At 35.0% G+C, this 22,884-nt stretch overlaps 1 protein-coding gene across 1 annotated transcript in view; it reads left to right on the top strand.

The window, feature by feature from the left end:
• The window catches only part of Sos (Son of sevenless guanine nucleotide exchange factor), a 429,646-nt gene that overhangs the window by 131,067 nt on the left and 275,695 nt on the right, over window positions 1-22,884 (top strand). The window contains exon 7 of the mRNA XM_090399787.1: window positions 22,098-22,208. Coding sequence (XP_090255913.1) covers window positions 22,098-22,208 — 111 coding nt within the window. The remainder of the gene's footprint in view (window positions 1-22,097; window positions 22,209-22,884) is intronic.

Here is a 22,884-nt window from a genome sequence, read left to right as displayed (position 1 = left end):
ACGCCTAGCATTGGTGTACATGAATTTAAGACCCCCATTAGCCCCAACCCTACCTTGATGCCTTATATTAACTATCCTACTCTGATTTGTTGTCCTTATTCACTCGGGCATATTATATTCATTCATACATTCAACTGCCTCCCTAAGGACTGTATATCTACCCACCCCTTAATAAATCTAGTTTCGCTGAATTTGCACATCCATTACATTCAGCAACACTTTCTCAAGTCTCCTTACACCGTAATCATTCAAATGCAAGCCATCCATCTTATATAGATCCTTTCGCCCATCGAACTCGCTCCACACATCCACAAATTCCACACCAATCGTCATACATAACCCACGCATAAAGTCATTTGCAATTATGGCCCTCCTTTTAAACATTTCACTGTCATACCGTGGCAAAAGACTAATCATTCTAACTCTCTCACTCTTTTCTTTTGCTACCTCAAACAATTCATTCAGGTCTTCTGTCATTTCCATTTTATCTACTTTCAAATCCTTCGTACCTGCCACAACAATCATTTCTTTCACCCTTTCCTTTTGCTCTCTAATAGACTCAGTTACATCCTTTGTGGTCGCACCAGGTTGGTACGATTTTGTCAAATCATCTACTAACACACCTCGTACTAACGAGTCTCCATACAGCACTCTATCCTTCATTTTGTTCACACTCATACGTCTATTTTTCCTGTCATACTTTTTATTATTGGTTGGTTCATTCAGTCGACTTTTGCTCATACGCTCTAGCTGCTGTTTTGCCCTTTGTATCGCACCATTCAACAATGCGATCTCACTCATTGCGTCTATCTCATCTTTTTTATTCTCAGTAAAACCATTAATACTATCATTCACACTTTCTACATTCACACTCTCACAATTCTCTGGTACAACCTCGCCGTTTCTTGTCATATCCCTATTTTCTTCATTCTGAAGTTTGACAAAAATATCACACTCACGAACCGAAATACACTTCAATTCCTCATTCTCCTTACATTTTCTACACACATTCACTCCTTTATTATCATCTAACCACACTCTGACCGCACTCCACAAAGCGTACATTTTGCAGATAGTACACTGAATCATCTCCTTTACATTACCGTTCTTGAAAGAAGATGGCGAACCATTATTACTGGCTGCCATTTTCCTTCGTACTGGAGCCGTACTTACTAGTAACGTATTTTATCAAATTATAAATTATAAACACCAAAAACACACAAACAGACGCACTAAGATACGCAATATTAAAGTAAATTTATCAACGATAACTGAAAATAACGCTTAACTTATCTGTAGCTTTCACGAACACTACACACTACGAATCCCTCTAGTGGGGACTTCCCGACATAGATTATGCCATCTTGGTATCAAACACCCATTTTTCTAACCTTTCCTAACCCATTCTATTTAAGTGGCCATACCACTTTAGATTACCTCTGCCAACACATTCTTGAATGCTAATAATGTCAAGTTCCTTACTAATATCTTCATTTTTAATGTGATTCTGTCATTGATTCTATGAGCTCACTTGCCTGATATTTCTCAGAACTCTCATATTTGTGGTCTTTAGTCTTTGATCAAATGCTTTATATCATCCAACTCTCAGATCCCTAACTTAAAACTGGTTTGAACACTGTCTTGTATTTTGCTAGTTTGCTGTTTTGGCTAATTTCTTTCTTATTCCATATAGATTTATTCAGGTGGCTATGCACCATACCAGCTTTTTTTTTTTTATTCTTTTGCAGATTTAACCTGGAAAAGGCTTACCATCTTCACTAAAAAGCTAAATAGCTGAAATATTTTATTTGTTCAATAGGATTTCCATAAAGACTTGAACACAATTGATCATATTCATGCAGTAAAACAAATAATAGAAAAAGTAGAAGAAAACCAATTGCCTCTCTGTTTAGCCTTTATTGATTATGAAAAAGCATGTGATTTCATCAAAACTAATGCAATAATCAAAGCACTACAGAGACCTTCTTTAGGAAATATACCACACTGCAACAGTAACAATCCAACTTCACATGAGTAGCAATAAAATATCAATTGAAAAAGGTGTCTGACAAGGAGACTCTATCGCCCAAAATATTTAACAGCAGTCCTAGAAATATTTAATAATATTAACTGGACAAACCTTGGTATAAAAATTAATAACAGAAACTTAACACACGTAAGATATGCAGATAATATCATAATTTTTGTAAACATTCCAGAAAATCTTAAGATAGAAGACCTATATCATGAAAGCAGAAAAGTTAGTCTTAAAAATAAACAGAGAAAAAACTAAAATCATGTTTAATCATTTTGTAACAACAAAAAACATAATAATAGAAAACAATTTCTTGGAAAGAGTCTCTTCATATACATTTTTAGGTCATCTCATTGATCTAAACTGGACTCCAAAAGGAAATAAATAGGAGAGTTCAACTTGCCTGGAGTGCATTCAGAAATTGAAAAGCATTTTTTTAAAACAATGATGTCCTGCTCTGTTTAAAAAGGAAGACACTTAACCAGCGTATACTTCTAATCATCACATATGGTTGTGAAACTTGGTCTCTAACAAAAGCACTGACAAAAAAAACTAGCAACAACTCGAAGGAAAATGGAGAGCTGATGCTGCTAGGCATCACATTAAAAGATAAGAAGCGAAACACTTTGGTAAGAAGCCAGACTTGTATCACTGACATCATTCTTTACTACAAGCAACTAAAATGGAAACGAGCTAGACATTATCCAGAAGAGAAGATGAGCAGTGGATCACCATAATAACAAAGTGGATTCTAAAAGAAGGGAAACGAGGCAGAGGATGTCCTTAAAGAAGGTGGAGTGATATATCAAATTTTGTGGGGAAAAAATTGGTCAACCATTGCCAAGAACAGAGAAAGGTGGAAGGAACTGGAGGAGGCCTTCGTCCAGCAGTGAACAGAAAATGGTTGAAAATAAGAAGATAGGATTTCCATTCAGAATTCAGCTGAACTTTTCTATACTTCTGCCTATTTTCATAGTTTTTGTCTTTTTATTTATTGCTGAATTTCATGTCAAATTTATTACAGCTGTTAATTAATGTAGTTAGACAATCCTGGAGACTGCACTATATATGTGTTAAGGAATACAGCATCATCTGGATAAAACAGTGAGCTAAATTTGACATTCTCCATTTCTAATATCAACCCTAATGCCACTTTTCTTTATAATGTGATCCATATAGATGATTAATAATAATGGAGATAATGTGCGTCCTTGTCTTACTCCTGTTTTTACATCAAACGGTCTTCCTGTTTATCCTTCGATTCTAACCGGACTGACATCTTAAATATAGATTATGTATTACTCTGTATAATTAAGCGCCTCCATAGCACAATTGGAAGAACAAACGTACATTGCAGCCTTCAATTGGAAAAGGCATAAGTTCGATTCTCATTATGAAGGGAGGAATGTTTATATGTTTTTTTTTTTCAATTGAAAGTGAGTTAACTACTCTCATATGGAATTAGCAGGGTTTTTTCTCCTGGAAATTTGGGTTTTTCATCCCACATACAGACAAATCGGCCTTCATGACACATGCAATTTACAGACAGAAAATACTAATGATGGTGGTGGGCAGTAGATGGTGACAGATGTAAGTGCTGAAGACGATGTGTTGTAGAATAGGTGCCCTCACTCGATGAGTCTTTGGACTCCTTGAAGGTGTCACGAAATAATCATCATCATCAAATTCCTGCCATGTACCCTCAAGAGGTGTACAGGATATGACAGTACTACATGAAAAAATTACATCATTACTAACTTCCTATCTACAATTTTCCTCCAAATCAGTATGTTACTTGTCAAGACTCCAACATTATCAGATCTTATATTTCTGTCATCTAAGGCACTTTGTACCGTATCAATCCACCTATATCTTGGTCTTCCTCTGGGTCATTTTCCTGCCAACCTGGCAGAGAACACTTGTTTTGCTAATCTTTCCTCTCCCATTCTATTTAAGTGACAATACCACCTGAGATTAGCTCTGCTAACGCATTCCTGGATGCTGACAATGTCAAGTTCTTTCCTAATATGTTCATTTTTAATATGATATTGCCATTGATGCCATCTGTTCACACCTCTAATCTTTCTCAGGACTCTCATATCTGCGGTCTCTAGTCTTTGGTCAAGTGTTTTACTTCTGACCCAGCTCTCAGATCCATAAGTTAAAACTGGTTTGAACACTGTCTTGTATACAGCTAATTTAGTGTTCCGACTAATTTCTCTCTTATTCAATATGAATTTATTCAATTGACTTCCCACCATACCAGCTTTGCTGATTCTGTTGTCTATTTCTATATTTAATTTACCATCTTCAGTAAAAATCGTGCCTAAGTAGCTGAAATGTTTTACTTGTTCCACGGGTTCTCCATTCACAACACAGTTGACATTTTCAATGATTCTGCCTATTTTCATTGTCTTTGTCTTTTTATTGCTGACCTTCATACCATATCTATTACAACAGCAATTGAATTTAGTCAGAGAATCTTGCAGACTTGTAGCGGATTTATTTAGAAGTATAACATCATCCGCATAAAGCAAAGAGCTGACATTAACGTCTCCAATTTTGATATCAGGTTTAATACCACTTTCCTTCATAATGTGATCCATATATAGATAATGAATAACAGAGGGGATAATATACATCCTTGTCTCACACCAGATTTAACATTAAACCATCTTCCTGTACTTCCTTCAATTCTAACTGCTGACTAACAACTCAAATAAAGACTAAGTACTGCTTGATATAATGCCCCATTGACACCATATAACTGCAGCGTATTGAATAGCTTCTCTCTTGGCACCTTGTCATATGCCTTTTCCAAATCAACGAAACTTAAATACAGATCTTTGTTATATTCCCATGCTTTCTCGACTATTTGTCGTAAAGTGAAGATCTGATCCTGACAGCCTCTATTTGGCCTGAATCCAGCTTGTTCTTCACCAAGCTTTTCTTCCACAATTCTTCTCAACCCTTTCTCAAGTATACTTGCATAGATCTTGCCATGAACACTCAGTAGGGAAATACCTCTGTAATTCTCACATTCAGTTTTATTTCCCTTTTTATATATGGGTACTATGAGAGCTCTACTCCAATCATCGGGAATTCGTCCCTCTGTCCAGGCTTTCTGAACTATGCAGTGCAGCCACTGTAAGACTTTTATACCACCATACTTCAGCATTTCTGGTCGAATATCATCTACTCCTGCTGCCTTTCCACATTTCAAGCCTTTGATGGCTTTTTCTACTTCAAGTATGGATATGTATTCCTGACTGCATGTCTGGTCAGTGTTTTTTATCACTGTGCTGTCATCACTGCTTGTTTCATTTAGCAGTTTTTCAAAGTTATTACTCCATACTTCAGGGATATCTTTTTCTTCCGTTTTCATGTCACCTTTATCATCTCTAACTCCTTTTACAGCACTCTTTCCTCCATTCCTAAGCTTCTTCAACAACCTCCAGAATATTTTGCCACCTTCTTGATATTTATTTTCTATATTCTTGCCAAAGTCCTCCCATGACTTTTGTTTAGCTAGTTTTACACACTGTTTAGCTTTCTTACATTTGTCTCTGTATTCTGTAAGAGTAAAAGCTGACTTATTTGCCAGGAACTTTTGATATGCTTTCTTCTTTTCCTTCACTGCCTCTTTAACTTCCTGTGTCCACCAGGGAGTTATGATTTTTTTTATCCTTGCACACAACCTCACCACATGCCTCTCTGGCAGAATCAATCAATGTTTTCTTCAGAGTTTGCCACTGAATCTCCAAGGTTTGATTCCTGTTCTCAAACTCTTTTATTTTCTTTTCAATAATCTTTCTGTATTTTAGTCTACAGTTCACATCTGAGAGCTGCTCAACTTTTATTCGCTTTAAAATTTTCTTACATGTTATTCTTTTCGATATGAAATTCAATTTTATCTTGCTCAAGACTAAATAGTGATCACTTCCAATTTCAAATCCTCTGTACACTCTATTGTCCTGCACCAGGGAGAAAACATCACTATCAACAATAACATAGTCAATGAGACTTTTCTTATTCCTAGCCTCTTCTCTCCATGTGAATTTGTGCACATTTTAATGTTGGAACATAGTGTTAGTAATAACCAGTCCATGTCCTGAGCAAAAATCCAACAGATATTTGCCATTATTATTAGCTTTGCTTTTTTCTCCAAATTTTCCCAAAATATTTTTGTATGTCTCACAATCATTTCCTACTCTGCTATTTAGATCCCCAACAAGGACCAACTTTTCCTTTTTCATTGTGTCAGTTGCTTTTTCTAAAGCGTCAAAAAATTCCTCCACTTCTACCTTAGTAGACCCTTCTGTGGGACCATAGGCACAAATAAGTCTCATTGTCCAGTTCCCCATTCTGATATTTGCCCACATTACTCTACTTGAGACTGACTGCCATTCAAGAAGATTAGCCTCGTATTTTGTGTTGAATACTATGGCTACTCCTTCTTTTCCTTGATTGTCATTGCCTGAATATAACATTTTGTATTTATTGCTCAGAAAGATCTCACCAGTTTTGGTCTTTTTTGTTTCAGTCACCTCTATTATATCGATCTGGTACTTATCTAATTCCTCAGCTAGCTCCATTTCTTTGCCATTCAGGCTTCTTACGTTGATAGTACCGATCTTTAACTCTGGTGATGTTGAGTTGGGGTTTGTTTTCAGATTTGTTCCAGTAGCTGACTTTTCGCTGTTCGCCCTGGTTCCCTGGCGAAAACAACGGGGGCCTTGTTTAACCGGGCGACGCCCCAGCCGGCATGAAATTTTGTCATGTTGTACCATCATTTTTTATTTTGGTTTAACCAATAAGAATACAATTTGGTCGGCTAAATCCCAAATTGCCAGCCCATCCTCGTTCGTTCAGTATCAAAAGTTGATACCCAACAGGGTGCACCACGAGAAGGTGAGGATTGGACATTAGGTCAGAAGCACTGGTTGGTTCTCCGCATTCCTTGAAAGGCTATGTGGAGGTCTCCTCTCAGTTATACAGCTCTGACCCTTAAGCACCCCTAATATTCCATTCGTCCCATATAACTGAAGTGTTTTGAAAAGCTTTATGTGGGCATCTTGTTGTAAGCCTTTTCCAGATCTAGAAAACTTAGAGATCCCTGTCATATTCCTAAAATTTCTCATTCTCATAAAGTCAAAATTTGATCTTGACAATCTATTTGGCCTGAACCCAGCATGTTCTTCTCCAAGTTTCTCTTCCATAATCTTTCTCCTCTTTTCAAGTATACTTGCATAAATCTTACCCAGAATACTCAATAGAGAAATTCCTCTGTAATTCTCACATTCAGCTTTATTCCCTTTCTTATAGATGGGTGCTATGCTAGCTCTACTCCCATCATTGGGAGTTTGACCTTCTCTCCAAGGTCTGAATTATGCAGTGTAACAACTGCTTAACTTCTATACCTCCCTATTTAAGCATTTCTGGTCAGATATCATCTACTCCAGCTGCCTTTCACATCAGGTTTTTAATGGCATTCTCTACTACAAGTATTAATATGTACTTCTCTTTGCATTCCTTTTGAAAATATTCTAGTATGGTTTTGTCACTCCTTGGTTCGTTTAACAGTCTGTCAAAGTAATTACTCCAGACATGTAGGATATCCTTATCTTCAGTTTTCATGTCACGTTTATCATCTTTGATTCCTTTTACAATACTCTTTCCTCCATTTCAAAGCTTCTTTAGTAGTCTCAATCTTCAATAGTCTTCTTCAGCAAAATAATTTGCACTTTCCTGATATTTTGTTTCCATTTATTTATTTATTTATTTGTATGGAGTTTCCTCCCTTTTTCTCCCCCATCCCTTAGTGCAAGTTGAGCCATCTAATGGGGGGATTAAGTATTTATGATTAAGTCTGTGTGTTCATGGGACTGGTTTGCCTGTTCTGAGGGATGCAAAAACCAGAGTTTCTGGGTAAAAAATCCCACTTCTTCTGTATGAGACTGGCTTACTCACCTTTAGTCGAAAGAGACCAGATAAAGGTTCCTCACGTCATGGATGGGAATCGAACCCAGGTCTTTCCAATCAAAGGACTTCATCTATACCAACTGAGCTACAGAGGTTCTATTTATTTTCCATAATCTTACCAAAGTCTTCCCATGACTTTTGTTTAGCTATTTTTACACATAGCTTAGTTCTCTTCTTTCATTTTTTTTATCTGTATTGTATTTAGGGCATCTGATGACTTATTTGCTAGGAACGTTTTGTATGCGTTTATCTTTTCCAGGACTGCTTCTTTAACTTCTTGTGTCTACATGGTGTTCTTATTTTTCTATTCTTGCAAACAACTTTACCACATGTCTCCCTAGCTGAATCAGAGATTGCACTGAGACTCCAAGGTTTGGTTCTTGTTTTCAATTTCTTTCATTTTTTCTTAAATAATATTTGCATAGTCGAGTTTATAATTTGCGTGTAAAAGCTGCTGAACTTTAATTATTTTTAAAATCTTTTTTTTTACATAATGTTATTTACAGTGTTGCATTCATTTTTATCCTACTTAGAACTAAGTCATGGTCACTTCCGATTTCAAATCCTCTTCACACTCTTGTATAATGAACCAGCAAGAATATATTACTAGCAACAGTGACAGTCAGTGAGGCTTTTCACGTCCATGCGAACTTGTGCACATCTTCATGTTGAAACATGGTGTTAGTAATGGCTAGTCTGTTTCCTGAGCAGAAGTCCAGTAAATACTTAGCATTATTTTTATGTTTGACCTTTTCTCCAAATTTTTCCATATTGTTTCTCTATGTCTGGTGGGATTCATTTCCTACTCTGCTGTCCAGATCTTCAACAAGGACCACTTTTTCCATTTTCTGTATGTCAGCTGCATGTTCTAATGACTGAAAAAATTTCTTCACTTCTTCTTTAGAAAAACCTTCTGTGGGACCATAAGTACAAATTAGTTTCATTGTCCATTTTGAAGTTTGCCTAAAGAGTAGCAATAACATTCAACACTCTTCTTTCGTTGATCATTATTTCCTGAAAATGACATCATTTATTTATTATTTAGTGAGATCTCACTTGTTTTTATCTTCTTTGTCTTAGTAATGCCAGTTCTCATAGAATTAAATATTCTGATTTTGTGTTCTGTTCACATTTCACACTGATGGAGTGTTAAAGCCATTTTGGTCTTACAGTTGATGAAGTGGCTATAAGTAAGACTTTATTTCATCAAAAGAAGATTGATGTCCCACTTGCAGGAGGAGATGCTCTACCCAATATTTTTCTAGCACAAAGACTTCTGTTTTTATATAATATTTGCATTTGGGCCTTTTTGCTATGATCAAACAGATGATGCAGAGTAATAATTTGCTAACTGGGAAGGAGGATGCTTCCTGGAAAAGCCTGGAAAATTCTTTCTCCAAATAATGATTCTGCTCTGGAAACTATGTTCTTCAGAGAGAGAGAGAGAGAGACCAAATATCAGAGAATTTTGTTTTAACCACTTTTAACCTTTATTAAGCTGGTGTGATTTCACACCAGGCAACAAAAGTTGTCTGCCACCTAAAACATTGATAAATATCCATTCCCACAGTTGGATTTGAACTCGCAGCCTATTGACTGGAGAATGTGACACCATCTATTCAGTCAATCAGGCTGACATAATGGCCTGAGTTATTGATTATGACTTCTGTGTGTTATGGAACACTAAGAAAATTGGCTAAATATAATCTTCATTATGTGAAGAGAACAACAATGCTATACTGGAAGAAACTCAAGAGAGAGGATTACCATTCTCTGTAATGTTAAATATCCATTCAACAGTTAACCTACTCAATGAAAATTTCTTCAATGAGCTTTCTTAGGCCATTTGCAGGTTGGTTACTCTTGGCTACAGGGGCAGATAGGTTTTTTGTGTCCAAAAGCAATTCATGTTTTTCCTGCAGCTTATCAGATCTGTGGATATTATAGGACATGTGTACATACAAATGATCAAAAATGTCAGAAAGACTTCTTGCCAAATATAGTTCAGATGATGAAAAGGCTTGAAAAAGGACCATTTCAGGTTCATTTCTAGTCATTGACTAGAGGAGCTTTCTTAAGTCATTTGCAGGTTGGTTGCTCTTGGCTATAGGGACGAGTAGATTTTTTTGTGTCCAGAAACAATTCATGTTTTTCCTGCAGCTCATCAGATCTGTGGTTATTGGAGAACATACTACTGAACACCAGTTACAATTAAGAAACATTGGGTCTTATCCAGCATTAGGCAATGTTACCTAATGTGACTACTATTGCACATTTGAGTAGTATTTCTTAGCTTTGAGAATGCACACAGTCACATTAATGATAAGAAGAGATCAGCTGCTTACTGTTATCCAAAAAGCAAGGCCTAAAAGAATGTTTCCTTCTTTCCGGGGAGAATGAAAGGCATTAGAAAGTTCATTAATGAAAAAATCCAAATGCAGCACTATTATTTTTGATGACAGAAATGGATTCACAGACTAGTTCACATTAATTATAAAATTTTTCTTTTACATAGATATGCACCAAAAACTACCCTGAATTTTAAAAAAAATCATCATCATCATGCATATCAAGGATTTAGGCTCAGCATGGCCTATTCCAGCCTTAGAAGTCATCGTTTAAGAGGACGTCCTGGTTTTTTTTTCCTAATGGCTTGTACTTTAAGGCTTGTTTTGGTAATCTTTCTGTTTTCATTCTTTGAATGTGTTCCATCCATTTATGTTTGTTTTTTTAACTTTTTCTATTACTGGTTCATGGTTTAATTTTTTCATACTTTCTTCATTTCTTTTGTGATCAAATAGGGTATACTTTGCAGTTTTTCTCATAAACTTCATTTCTGCTGTTGTTAATATTTGTTTGTCTTTTTGTTTTATTGTCCAGATTTTGCTTCTATACATTAAGACTGGTAGGGCTAATGTATTGTATACTTTTAGTCTGATTTGTTTTTGAACTAGGTTTGGTTTAAATATAGAGTTAATTACACCTGTTATTTTTAAATATTTTGCAATTTTTACTAGATATATGAAGAGGCTTCAATTCGGCGACATATGGCTTGTTTAAGTTAAGGGATATTACATCCCACATCGTTTCTTAGCTGAATAAGAAACTCAAAGAGTTCCATGCCGAATATAGTAGAAACTATATAAAGTTCGGCGATTCCAAGCGTAAGCAAATACCTGGATACTGCAGCAACTGACCCTTAAGGTAGTGCAAGCTGGGGCAATTCATATCAAAGGTGGAGCAAGCTCCGATCACTATTCTTGATATTTACCCATAATGTGAACTTAGCTCCTAGGAGCTGTATTACTGTTCTACATTATGAGAGAAGGTCACTACCCAGACCGGTTTCAACCTTTATTGAGGTCTCATCAGTGAGTAGGTAGACCTAGTTAATATCAAGTTTGTAGCGAACAGAACTTACAACCCTTCTATGAGTATTGCCGAGAGGTGTCCTAATAAATTATTAGATATATGAAGAGCCAAAGGCTTCAATTCGGCGACATATGACTTGTTTAATTAAGGGATATTATGTTTCACATTGTTTCTTAGCCGAATAAGAAACTCAGTTTCATGCTGAATATAGTAGAAACTATATAAAGTTCAGCGATTCCAAGCATAAGCAAATACCTGGATACCGTAGCAACTGACCCTTAAGGTAGTGCAAGCAGAGGCAAATCATGTCAAAGGTGGAGCAAGCTCCGATCACTATTCTTGATATTTACCCATAATGTGAACTTAGCTCCTAGGAGCTATATTACTGTTCTACATTATGAGAGAAGGTCACTACCCAGACTGGTTTCAACCTTTATTGAGGTCTCATCAGTGAGTAGGTAGACCAATTCGGCGACATATGGCTTGTTTAAGTTAAGGGATATTACATCCCACATCGTTTCTTAGCTGAATAAGAAACTCAAAGAGTTTCATGCCGAATATAGTAGTAACTATATAAAGTTCGGCAATTCCAAGTATAAGCAAATACCTGGATACTGTAGCAACTGACCCTTAAGGTAGTGCAAGCTGAAGCAACTCATGTCAAAGATGGAGCAAGCTCCGATCACTATCCTTGATATTTACCCATAATGTGAACTTAGCTCCTAGGAGCTGTATTACTGTTCTACATTATGAGAGAAGGTCACTACCCAGACTGGTTTCAACCTTTATTGAGGTCTCATCAGTGAGTAGGTAGACCTAGTTAATATCAAGTTTGTAGCGAACAGAACTTACAACCCTTCTATGAGTATTGCCGAAAGGTGTCCTAATAAATTATTAGATATATGAAGAGCCAAAGGCTTCAATTCGGTGACATATGACTTGTTTTCAGTTAAGGGATATACGGTATTCGGCATGAAACTCTTTGAGTTTCTTATTTGGCTAAGAAACGATGTGGGATGTAATATTCCTTAACTTAAACAAATGCAATTTTTACGTTTATATCTTTTTCATTTTCATATGTGATCATACATCCTAGATAGTTAAATGAATTCGCCTGTTCTAAGATCTTGTTATTTATTACTATTTTAGTTCTTGCTGGATTATTGTCCTTTAAAGGCCATAGTTTTTGATTTTTCTGTTGATATTATCATACCATAATCTTTGGATATCTCATTTAGATCTAAAATAGCTTTCTGTAAGTTATCTTCAGAATTTGTAATTATTATTTGGTCGTCGGCAAAGAAGAGTGTGTTTTAAGTAGGAGAAAGTTTAATTCCTTGATGTAAATTTTTATTCCATTTTATTATTATTTCATTTAAGTAGATATTAAAAAGAGTTGCTGAGAGGGGACATCCCTGTCGGACCCCTTGGTTTATCTCTCTCGTATATGACTCGTGATTTAATCTTATTTGTATTTGATTATTTTCATATATACTTGTGATAGCTTTTAGGATATTATTTGGTATTTGTCTTTCTTTTAATATGTTAAATAATATGTAACTTTGTCAAATGCTTTTTTATAGTCAATAAATGCAATATGTGTTTCTAAATTGTATTCTCTTCTTTTCTCTATTATTAATTTTAGGCAAAAGGCCGGGTCTATATATGATCATCCTTTTCTAAATCCATTTTGTACTTCTAAAATAAAGTTTTCGGAATATTTCATTAGTTTGCTGTTTAAGATTCTGCTGTATATTTTGTAACAGGAATTTAGTATACTGATACCTCTATAGTTTTTAGGGTCATCTCTGTTACCTTTTTTAAAGATAGGAATCACAATTGCTTTTTTCCATTCTATTGGGAGGATACCAGTTGAGTAAATTTTATTTAAAAATAATAAGAATCTTTTTTTGAATCTTGTTCCTGTGTATTTATATAGTTCTGTACCTAGCTTATCTTCTCCAGGTGATTTTCCATTTCTTGTTTCTTTCAGGCTGATTTCTAATTCTTCTTTAGTTATTTCCTTTTCATTTTCGTTAATTGTTTGCCAGTTGTCTTTTTTAAAATATTTGTCTGTCCACAGTTCTGTGTAGTAATTTAGAAATTCTTCTAATTTCAGTTCAGTGTTTAATTTTGTTTTCTTTGGTATCTGCATTTAAGTGTTTCAAAATTTTATATACATTGGGTTTTATTTTATATAAATCATGTTCTAAATTAGAAACAAATTTGTTCCACAATTCTCTGTTTTTTTCTGACTTTTCTTTTAGCTATGGTTCTTATTCTTTTATATTCTATTTCATCTTCTAATCTTTTACTGCTTAACCATTTGTGATAGGCTTCTTTTTCTTTTTGGTTATTTCTTTATTTGTATCATCCCAGATCTTCAATTTTTTTCCTTTTATTGAATTTTTTGGTCTTTCCTAAGCTTTCATTTGCTGCTGCATTTAGTATCATTTTTATATTAAGCCATTCTATTTCTATTTCTTCATTTTGTTTTATTTTATCTAGATATTGGTTAATTCTTTGTTCATATTGCCATTGTACATTTGTGTCATTCAATAGTCTAGTTTTATAAACAAATGTTTCAATTTTTCTTTCTATTCTTGTTATTTGTAGCCATTTAGGTGGTAATCTTAATTTTATTTTAACAATTAAGTGGTCACTGCTTATTTCATATCCTCTGTGAACTCTAACATCTAGTGAAAATTTTGATGCCTTTTCATTTAATATGAAGTAATCTATTTAAATTGTACATGTTTTGGTCATAAAGTATTACAAAATAAAGATTTATTGTTACAAAGACCATATATTTACAACGTACTTAAGCTCTTACAAATTGCCTACCGGTTTCGCTAGTAACTGACCAGCTTTCTCAAGGCTTGCATAGTACAAAAAAGAGGTAAATGCAAAAAAAGGTTTCAAAATAGAAAGAACCGTTAGTACCTGTTAGGTAGCTAGGGTGACACATTCGCATGACATAACTACTCAGCATCATGAACACGCATTACATGCAAACGCGTAATATGATTATTTGCGTACTGTAGCTCTGTTGAACTGAGGGAGTTAATTAGATTTTTCCAGGTATCGTTCAGAATGGCCCCTTGATTTCTGTTTAGGTTACTTCCCGTACGTAGTACAACTGCCGCTTCTTTAAATACTTGATGTCTGTAATCCTCGTCTACGTAGGGCATGGAGCTGTTATTCCAGTCTATAGTGTGGTTCGAAGTTGAAAAGTGATGTGCCAATCCTGAGGTGATCGTTCTGTTGTGATTAACATTGCCTATATGTTCTTTCTGTCTTATTTCCAGGCTTCTCGAAGTCTGTCCGATGTAGGAAAGACCGCACGTGCATGGAATATTATACACACCTGGATATTTATAAAATGGCACACTGTCTTTAGGGGATATAAATCTTTATAAATTTGAAGATGAAATATTCACCAGCATTACTCCTAAACCTTCTATATGGTGGAGATATGTGGATGACATCTTCATCATATGGAAAGACAACTTAGAAAGCCTACATCTGTTTGTTAACAGAATCAATGCACTCCACAATAAAATAAAATTTACTCTAGAAGTGGAAAATAACGAACAGATACACTTCTTGGACCTTACTAGTAAAAAGAGAAGGAAACAGCATCAAACTGTCGATTTACAAAAAACCAACTGACACGGGAAGATATCTACATTACTCTTCTAACCATCATAGGTCACAGAAACACAGCACATCCACATGCTAAGAAATCGAGCTAGAAAATTTATCTCTGACGAGGAAGAAGTTCAAACAGAACTGTCTCAAATTGCTACAACTCTATCACAAAATGGTTATCCTAGACACATCATCAACAAATTTCTATACATAGATAACCAACAAGAAAGAACAGTCGCCCAGCATATCTCAACAGCAGTCATCCCCTTTACAGGTTCAGCTTCAACAAAAATTGCAAGATTGTTAAAGACACATAACATCAGGGTTGTATTTAAACCAACAAATAGCATAAGACAGGTCCTAAGATCCCCTAAAGACAGTGTGCCATTTTATAAATATCCAGGTGTGTATAATATTCCATGCACGTGCGGTCTTTCCTACATCGGACAGACTTCGAGAAGCCTGGAAATAAGACAGAAAGAACATATAGGCGATGTTAATCACAACAGAACGATCACCTCAGGATTGGCACATCACTTTTCAACTTCGAACCACACTATAGACTGGAATAACAGCTCCATGCCCTACGTAGACGAGGATTACAGACATCGAGTATTTAAAGAAGCGGCAGTTGTACTACGTACGGGAAGTAACCTAAACAGAAATCAAGGGGCCATTCTGAACGATACCTGGAAAAATCTAATTAACTCCCTCAGTTCAACAGAGCTACAGTACGCAAATAATCATATTACGCGTTTGCATGTAACGTGTGTTCATGATGCTGAGTAGTTATGTCACGCGAACGTGTCACCCTAGCTACCTAACAGGTACTAACGGTTCTTTGTATTTTGAAACCTTTTTTTGCATTTACCTCTTTTTTGTACTATGCAAGCCTTGAGAAAGCTTGAGAAAGTTACTAGCGAAACCGGTAGGCAATTTGTAAGAGCTTAAGTACGTTGTAAATATATGGTCTTTGTAACAATAAATCTTTATTTTATGAAGTAATCTAATATTGATTTCCATCCTCTTGCTGCCCAAATATATTTATGTATGTCTTTATGTTTATAGAAGGAATTCATTATTTTTAGGTTATTATAAACTACAAAGTCAATCAATTTTTTACCATTCCTGTTTAGAGTATGTTCTCCAACTATTCCTATATTATTATTAATTTTCGTGTTTCCAATTCTTGCATTTAAGTCTCCTGCTAAAATTACGTAATCATTTTTATTTATTTTATTATATATGTTTTGTAGCTGATTATAAAAATCAATATTATCCTGTTCTCTTCCTTCTTCTGGGGCATATAAACCAATTATTGTTAAATAGCCTCTATCTATTTTTATTCTAGCTTTTATTCTTGCATTCCATAATTTATAATGTTTTAACTATTTTGAAAGGGAGTTATGAATCCAAATCATGACTCCTGCTTGTGCTCTTTGATCTCTGTCGACTCCACTGTATATCACATTAAAATTTTCGATTCTCATAGTTCCTTTTAATTTCTCTTTTGTTTCAGTGATTATTGCTATTTTAAAATTTCTTTCATTTAATAATTGGTCTAATTCTATTTCTTTATATGCTATTCCTCTTACATTCCAGTTTGCTATGTGTATTATATTTTGTTATTTCCATTTTTGTTTTACCTTTTCCATTCCAGGGTCGTTTCCCATAGATTCAATCCGATTATCTTTTTCTGTAAGCTTACAAGTAGGATTATGTTCTCCATGTCAGGGGACTAGCCTGACGATGGAATAGTTCAGTGGTAGGGCTGCTACCTTAAGGCTTCTGAACAAGCCTTCTTCCGAATTTAAACCCATAGGAGGAATAGGTTATATCGAAGGGGAAAGAATAGATTATAGAAGAATTATAGTAAGGTTTATAGAGAGGGCGTAGTTGTAAGGCCAGAAATGAAAAGATCCAATGGCTCTTGAGTACTCTAATAGCATAAGGGTCATAAAATAAAAAGAGTTGGCCGATAAGGCCTTATAGAAAAGATTAAAATAAGTGGATCTTCTTCAAAGTAGAAGAAGGAGAGGACAGATCCAGCTAGGGGTCCATGGGAGTGCCGCTTCCCTTACAATCAAGATGATGGCCATGTTGGTCCACGAGTCCTTATTCAGTATATTCAGACCACCCCACCACACACACACACATATGGTGGGCTCCCCTATCTGCCACCCAGGGGACGCACTTTCTAGGGGTTACAGGGTCCCCCGAGAGTAAATAAGAAGGTATTATACCATTTGCTCATCAACATTTTCTCATATATACACCAGCTATTATAGCCACCCAGTATTATATTTCATAGTTTCCTATGAAATCTTTCTTTTAGATGTGCTTGTTGTTTGTCATTTGGTTTGATCAGTTGTTTATTTAAAAAAATAAATAAAAAAAATCGAGTGTTTGAGATATCATAAGAAACTATATTTCATAGTTTCTTATGAAATCTTTCTTCTAGATGTGCCTATTGTTTGTCATTTGGTTTGATCAGGTATTGTATGCCAATACAGTTTTCTGCACATCACTACTCATAGTTTAACTTGAATGCAGCAGTCATGCTGTTCAGCTGTGATAAGAAATAAAAACTTCTGAAGAAAGCAATAAAGAAGAGTAACAGAGTAACAATATCCTCAACACTAAGTTAAATTTAGAGTTAAAGGTATTACAAAGGACTTGGCCACATGAAAGATGTGGAATTTAACTTCACAAAACACACTCCTCAGTTGAAAAAGCCATCAATGAATAATATTAAACTCTAAACACAACAATGAAGAGTCAGTTATCTGTGAAGCCTAATGGTGCATCAAATCTGTATAAATTGTTTTAAAAAGTTCTTCTCTACTTTTACTCTGTTAAATTATACTTAAGTCAAATTTTTATACTTTAGAATGTTCAGCGTTTGTTGGAAGCCCTTTACATTTATTATTAAATAAAATTAAAAATTTTTAAATTACTAGTCTTATACCTTTACTTCAACTTCACCAATCTTAAAATAGAAATGATTTCCTACATGTCATATATACAGAGTGCCCACATTGAACCTCCCTAGTTTCAACGTGTTACTACTACTTAAGTGTATGAACCATGGTGTTGAAAGTGTACAAATGAGAAGGGATACTCACCAAGTTTTTGTAAAAAAAAAAAAAAAAAAAAAAAAAAAAAAAAAAAAAAAAAAAAAATTCTGAATGAAACTGTAGAGTTCTCTGGAACGTTTCAACAACCCAAACCTTACGTATTTCTGCATTTTGATTTTTTACTGTTCTTTGAAACAGGGAGGTCCAGTGTGGACACCCTGTATTTTGAACATCTAAAGAATAATCACTGCTTTGGATCAAGGATTATTGATCCAAATCAGTGATTGTTGACTTTGATATTGATATTGACCCACAATTAGCCAGATCATATGCATCTGGTGGCACAGGTTAAAGGCTTAGTGAAGTAAGAATTGTCAGGTCATGCCATTGGAAGTAAGACATGGGCAACGAATGAAAAACAGGAAGACAGGTTGCCTGTGGTTTGTTTTTGATAGTCAACAAATGCTTCATTTAATTTACATTGCAAATTGTAACATTCTGCTAAAATTTATAGCAAACTTATTTTTAAAGTGCTAGCTGATTGAAAAAAAAAAATTCTTTGTATTGAAAAAAATTTCAGTACAAAACAGTACTGAAATAAGATATTGGTAACACAAGGTGTCTTCCTCCTATTTTGTTCACAAAATGAAAGTAAGTTGAAAAAAAAAACTATTATATAGACAGAGTAGCTGCATACTAATCTGGTAATTTAATACGCATTTATTTGTTATTGTATGGGAACATCCATGTAGTACGAAGACTGAGCATGGGAGACTCACACTAGGGGAGATACAATATCATACTTCTCCTTCAGTGCATGACTGACAAAGTACTTGCGATAGTCTAGCAACCCATTCCACTTATTCGCCACTCTCCAAGTGAAAAATCTACTCTTCACACACCCTTGCTCAATTTTCAGGGATGATCCCCCCCCCAGCTGAGTGCTGAAATATTTCCTATGCTTAAATCTTATAAAACTCTTTTATTAACTTAAATGTTTTTATCATATCCACTTTTCTGCCTGTCTACCAACTTTTGCAATCCACAAACCCTTAATCTGTCATCATAGAGAGAACATTCCATGGGCCACTCATTATCTTGTCACTCACTTCTGGATCCCCTCTATTCGCTATCTCATTTCGAAACCTAGGTGACCAGACCCAAGCACAGTAATCCAGATGTGACTATATCAAGTTCTTATAAAGAGGAATGATAACTTCCTTATCTCTGCATGTGTGTTCTTGAATAACTAAGTCATCCTATGAGCTACCATAGCCATATGCCATCCGAAATTCATCTTTTTATTTAAAATACTCCCAAACGACTAGCTTTATCAAATATCTGGAGTATGTTTCCATATGTGTGGCTTGTAATCTTTTCATCCCAGAATGCAAAACTTCGGGCTTTCCACATTCAACTGATACCCATTATGTTTGTACTATCATCCTATTTAAAGCAAGCTTTCTACATTGTCTTGATTAACTATTATGTCATCTAATTTTTCATCATCAGCAAACAACTGAATATGTTTCTTCAAATAATTTGCTATATTGTTAATGAACAAATTAAACAGTATTGGTCCAAGCGTAGGGCCTTATTGCACACTGCTAATCACCTGTTTTATCGTAGATCCTGCTCTTCCACATAACTACTGTTTGGTATGTTCTACCTTCATATTTGTCAGTCACCACATATCCAAATCAGCAATTTTATATACATTCCCATTTGTTCTAATTTATATAACGGATTCCATGTTGTATCCTTTCAAATGCCTTTGCAAGATCCAGCATTATTGTCTTGTAGTCATTTCCTTTATCCAACTTGACTGTCACTCTTATAAAAAGTTAGTAAATTATCAAGACATGATCTCCCTTTCACAAAGTCATGCTGCTCCATTGAGAATCATATTCTTATCCACCAGTTTTACTTTTTTGACCAGCATTTCAAGGATCTTAACTACCACTCCCAAAATACTGATAGGTCTATAATATGCTACTGTAGTTTTGGAACGTCCTTTATGCAGAAAAATTATTTTGTCTTCGTTCCACTCCTTTGTAACTTGACCAGAGCTGTGACCTAGATTAAACAGCCTAGTCAAAGGTATTTCCAATTACTTTGGACATTCTCATAAATGAAAGACATCTCACTAATTCCACAGCTGTATCTTCACTGAGATGCTCTAATAACCAAAGTAGATCTAATTCATCAACATCAGTTGCTGTCACATCTATACTGTTATATTCTCAGTTGAGTGATATAGACCCTTACGAAGTGGTCAGTCAGTAGCTCATTTCCCCCCTCCCCCCCTCACCTTGCTATCATCAGCACTCATTAAATTATCCTTCCATAGTTATTCTTTCTTTTCTTGCTACATAGTGAAAGAACTCATTGGGATTTCTTTTGGCTGCTCAGATAATTCTCACAATCTGATTTTGTCTTCCTTACCATGCTGGTTATCTTTTTTGTACTGCTTGTTTGCTGACCACCTTTCTCTTTATATATTCTGCACAACATTTTCTTTATTTGAAGCTCCTGCTTAATGATTCCTCCATGTAGTTCCTGTCTGATTTGTCCGCTTTACCCTGGATATACAGTTTGTTATTGTTCCTTCAAATATCTCTTGACTGTCTCCAGTGCATTGCTGACATCTTTTCCTTGCTGATTTTTTTGTCATAGTACTGCTTCAAGCTGTCTCCTATGCTTCGTCTTAACTTGCCTTGTAGTTTTACAACATACCTTTTCTTAACTGAAAATTTCATATTTTGCAACCTCCTGAGTCAAGGTCATCTGATCACCCTCTCCATTCAGAGGCAATTTGGGTAACCTGGTTATGGATAGGTTATCAGATCCAGACTCTCAGACCCAAAGTCCCCCCCCCCCCCCCCCCCCGCATGCTGCTCTTTTAAGTATCTGTTGGTGGGGGAATAAATTCCATTTCGTCCAGCTGTTTGAGCTCAACCGGTGCTCATACTAATTTGCTGTTGTCTTCAGCATCATCCTTATTATGTATTACTTATTATTATTAGTATTATTATTATTATTCTGCATTATCCTTATCATGTATTACTGCAGTACATCTGCTATCATCAGTAGGCCCCCCCACACACACACATCCATCCTGTTTTCTCTATTCTTTCTGAATATACTATATCTCTCACATTCTATACTTGTAATAACTATCTACTATCAGCCAGGTTTCATTGATGCCTGCAACTTTAGGCAAGGTTTGTATCAAACAATGTCAAAATTTCTTCCTTCTTATTTCTGATGCTTCTAGCATTAGTATACATTAATTGTGGTATTCCATTAGGCCCTCCACCACCTATACTTTGTATTAACTGCTCCATTCAATTATGTCATTTGAGAGGCTAGATTTCCAATTTTTTGGTAATTCTCATACACTCCTCTCATAGGTGCTGGCACGCACTCTCACCCATACACTCACCTTCTAGAAATAAAGTCCCTCTAGTTTTCCTGACATGACACTTCCCCACTATCAGTGACCAAGACTTTCTGAATTCAGAGACTAATTCCAAATCTCTTTAAATGCAGTCTGTAGTATTATTTAAGTCTTTTGATAAGTTCCCTAGTCTGAAAAAGCTTTCTGGTCTGATAATTTAATTAAATTATTATTTATAATTTTATTAGTGACATGAAGTACCTTGTTTTCAGATTCTGATCATGTTAGGATGATTAAATAATTGATAATGATAATGCAGGAAAAAACTATCATTTTTGTCACTGGGCAAACAATAAATGCTTGCATTCTGTGGGAAGTAGTGCTATTCTTGAGCATGTGCCATTTTTGGAGATTGGAATTTTGGGACCTTTGTCTCTTATTCCATAGGTGGTCTTTCTCTTAAAACCTTTTTTTTTGTGCCAACTTAATCACAGAGTATTATAATTGTTTAAATAATACATTAATTTTAGGATAATTTCTGTCTCTCAATAAGGACTTAGAGATATTTATATATTTATAGTATCAAGAATTTGATGTATATCACAAGTATGCCCATGATATCCTAAAGGCAGAAAGTAAAGAGAAGTTGATGTGTCTTCTTCAGTGTTCACACGTGTCTCATTCATTACAGGTAAGCCAACTCTTTATTGCTTAAAAAAAAAAAAAAAAAAAAAAAAAGAAATTCCATCCCCAAATCCTCACATGGACAATTTCTTACAGAATTTACTTTAAGCCATTATAATTCAGTTGGTAACATTGATGCCCTTTGGTTGGAAAGATCTGGATTTGAATCCTGTCTAGTGAACCTTTATGAGATATTTATGAACCTTTATGAGATATTTTCAAATGAAAATGAATTAGTTTGTCTTATACAGTGGTAGCATGGTTTTTCATCCTGGAAAACAGATAAATCAGCCTGAAAATACATGCATTTGACAAACAAGCAGGCTATATATGTAGGATTAACATATATCCAAGTCATTAATTTGGATAATTAATGACTCATGCACTTTGATATTTCTAATACTTAATATATTTTAGGAAGGTAATTTTGCTACTTCACAATGCTTTATGGATCATGGAGGCATAACGTATCTTGATTTTATAATTTGCAATTTCCTGTTCTAAAATCTTGATCATATCTATCAGAAATCATTTTTCCTATTCTTAAATCACACTTTAAATAATATTGTCTTCATCATTTGTAAAATTTTGCTGTTCTTAATAATGAGATGCCAAAACATTGCAAAATTATCATACCATTGCAATATATTGAACTAAGCTTTGCACTGCCAAACATCACCTGT

The sequence above is a fragment of the Typopeltis vanoorti genome, chromosome 10, assembly GCF_054136105.1.
Source record: "Typopeltis vanoorti isolate ZY-2024b chromosome 10, IOZ_Tvanoo_1.0, whole genome shotgun sequence".
Lineage (NCBI taxonomy): Eukaryota > Metazoa > Arthropoda > Arachnida > Uropygi > Thelyphonidae > Typopeltis > Typopeltis vanoorti.
Note: the sequence above shows the minus strand (reverse complement) of the source record. Positions and strands in the feature narration are given on the sequence as shown.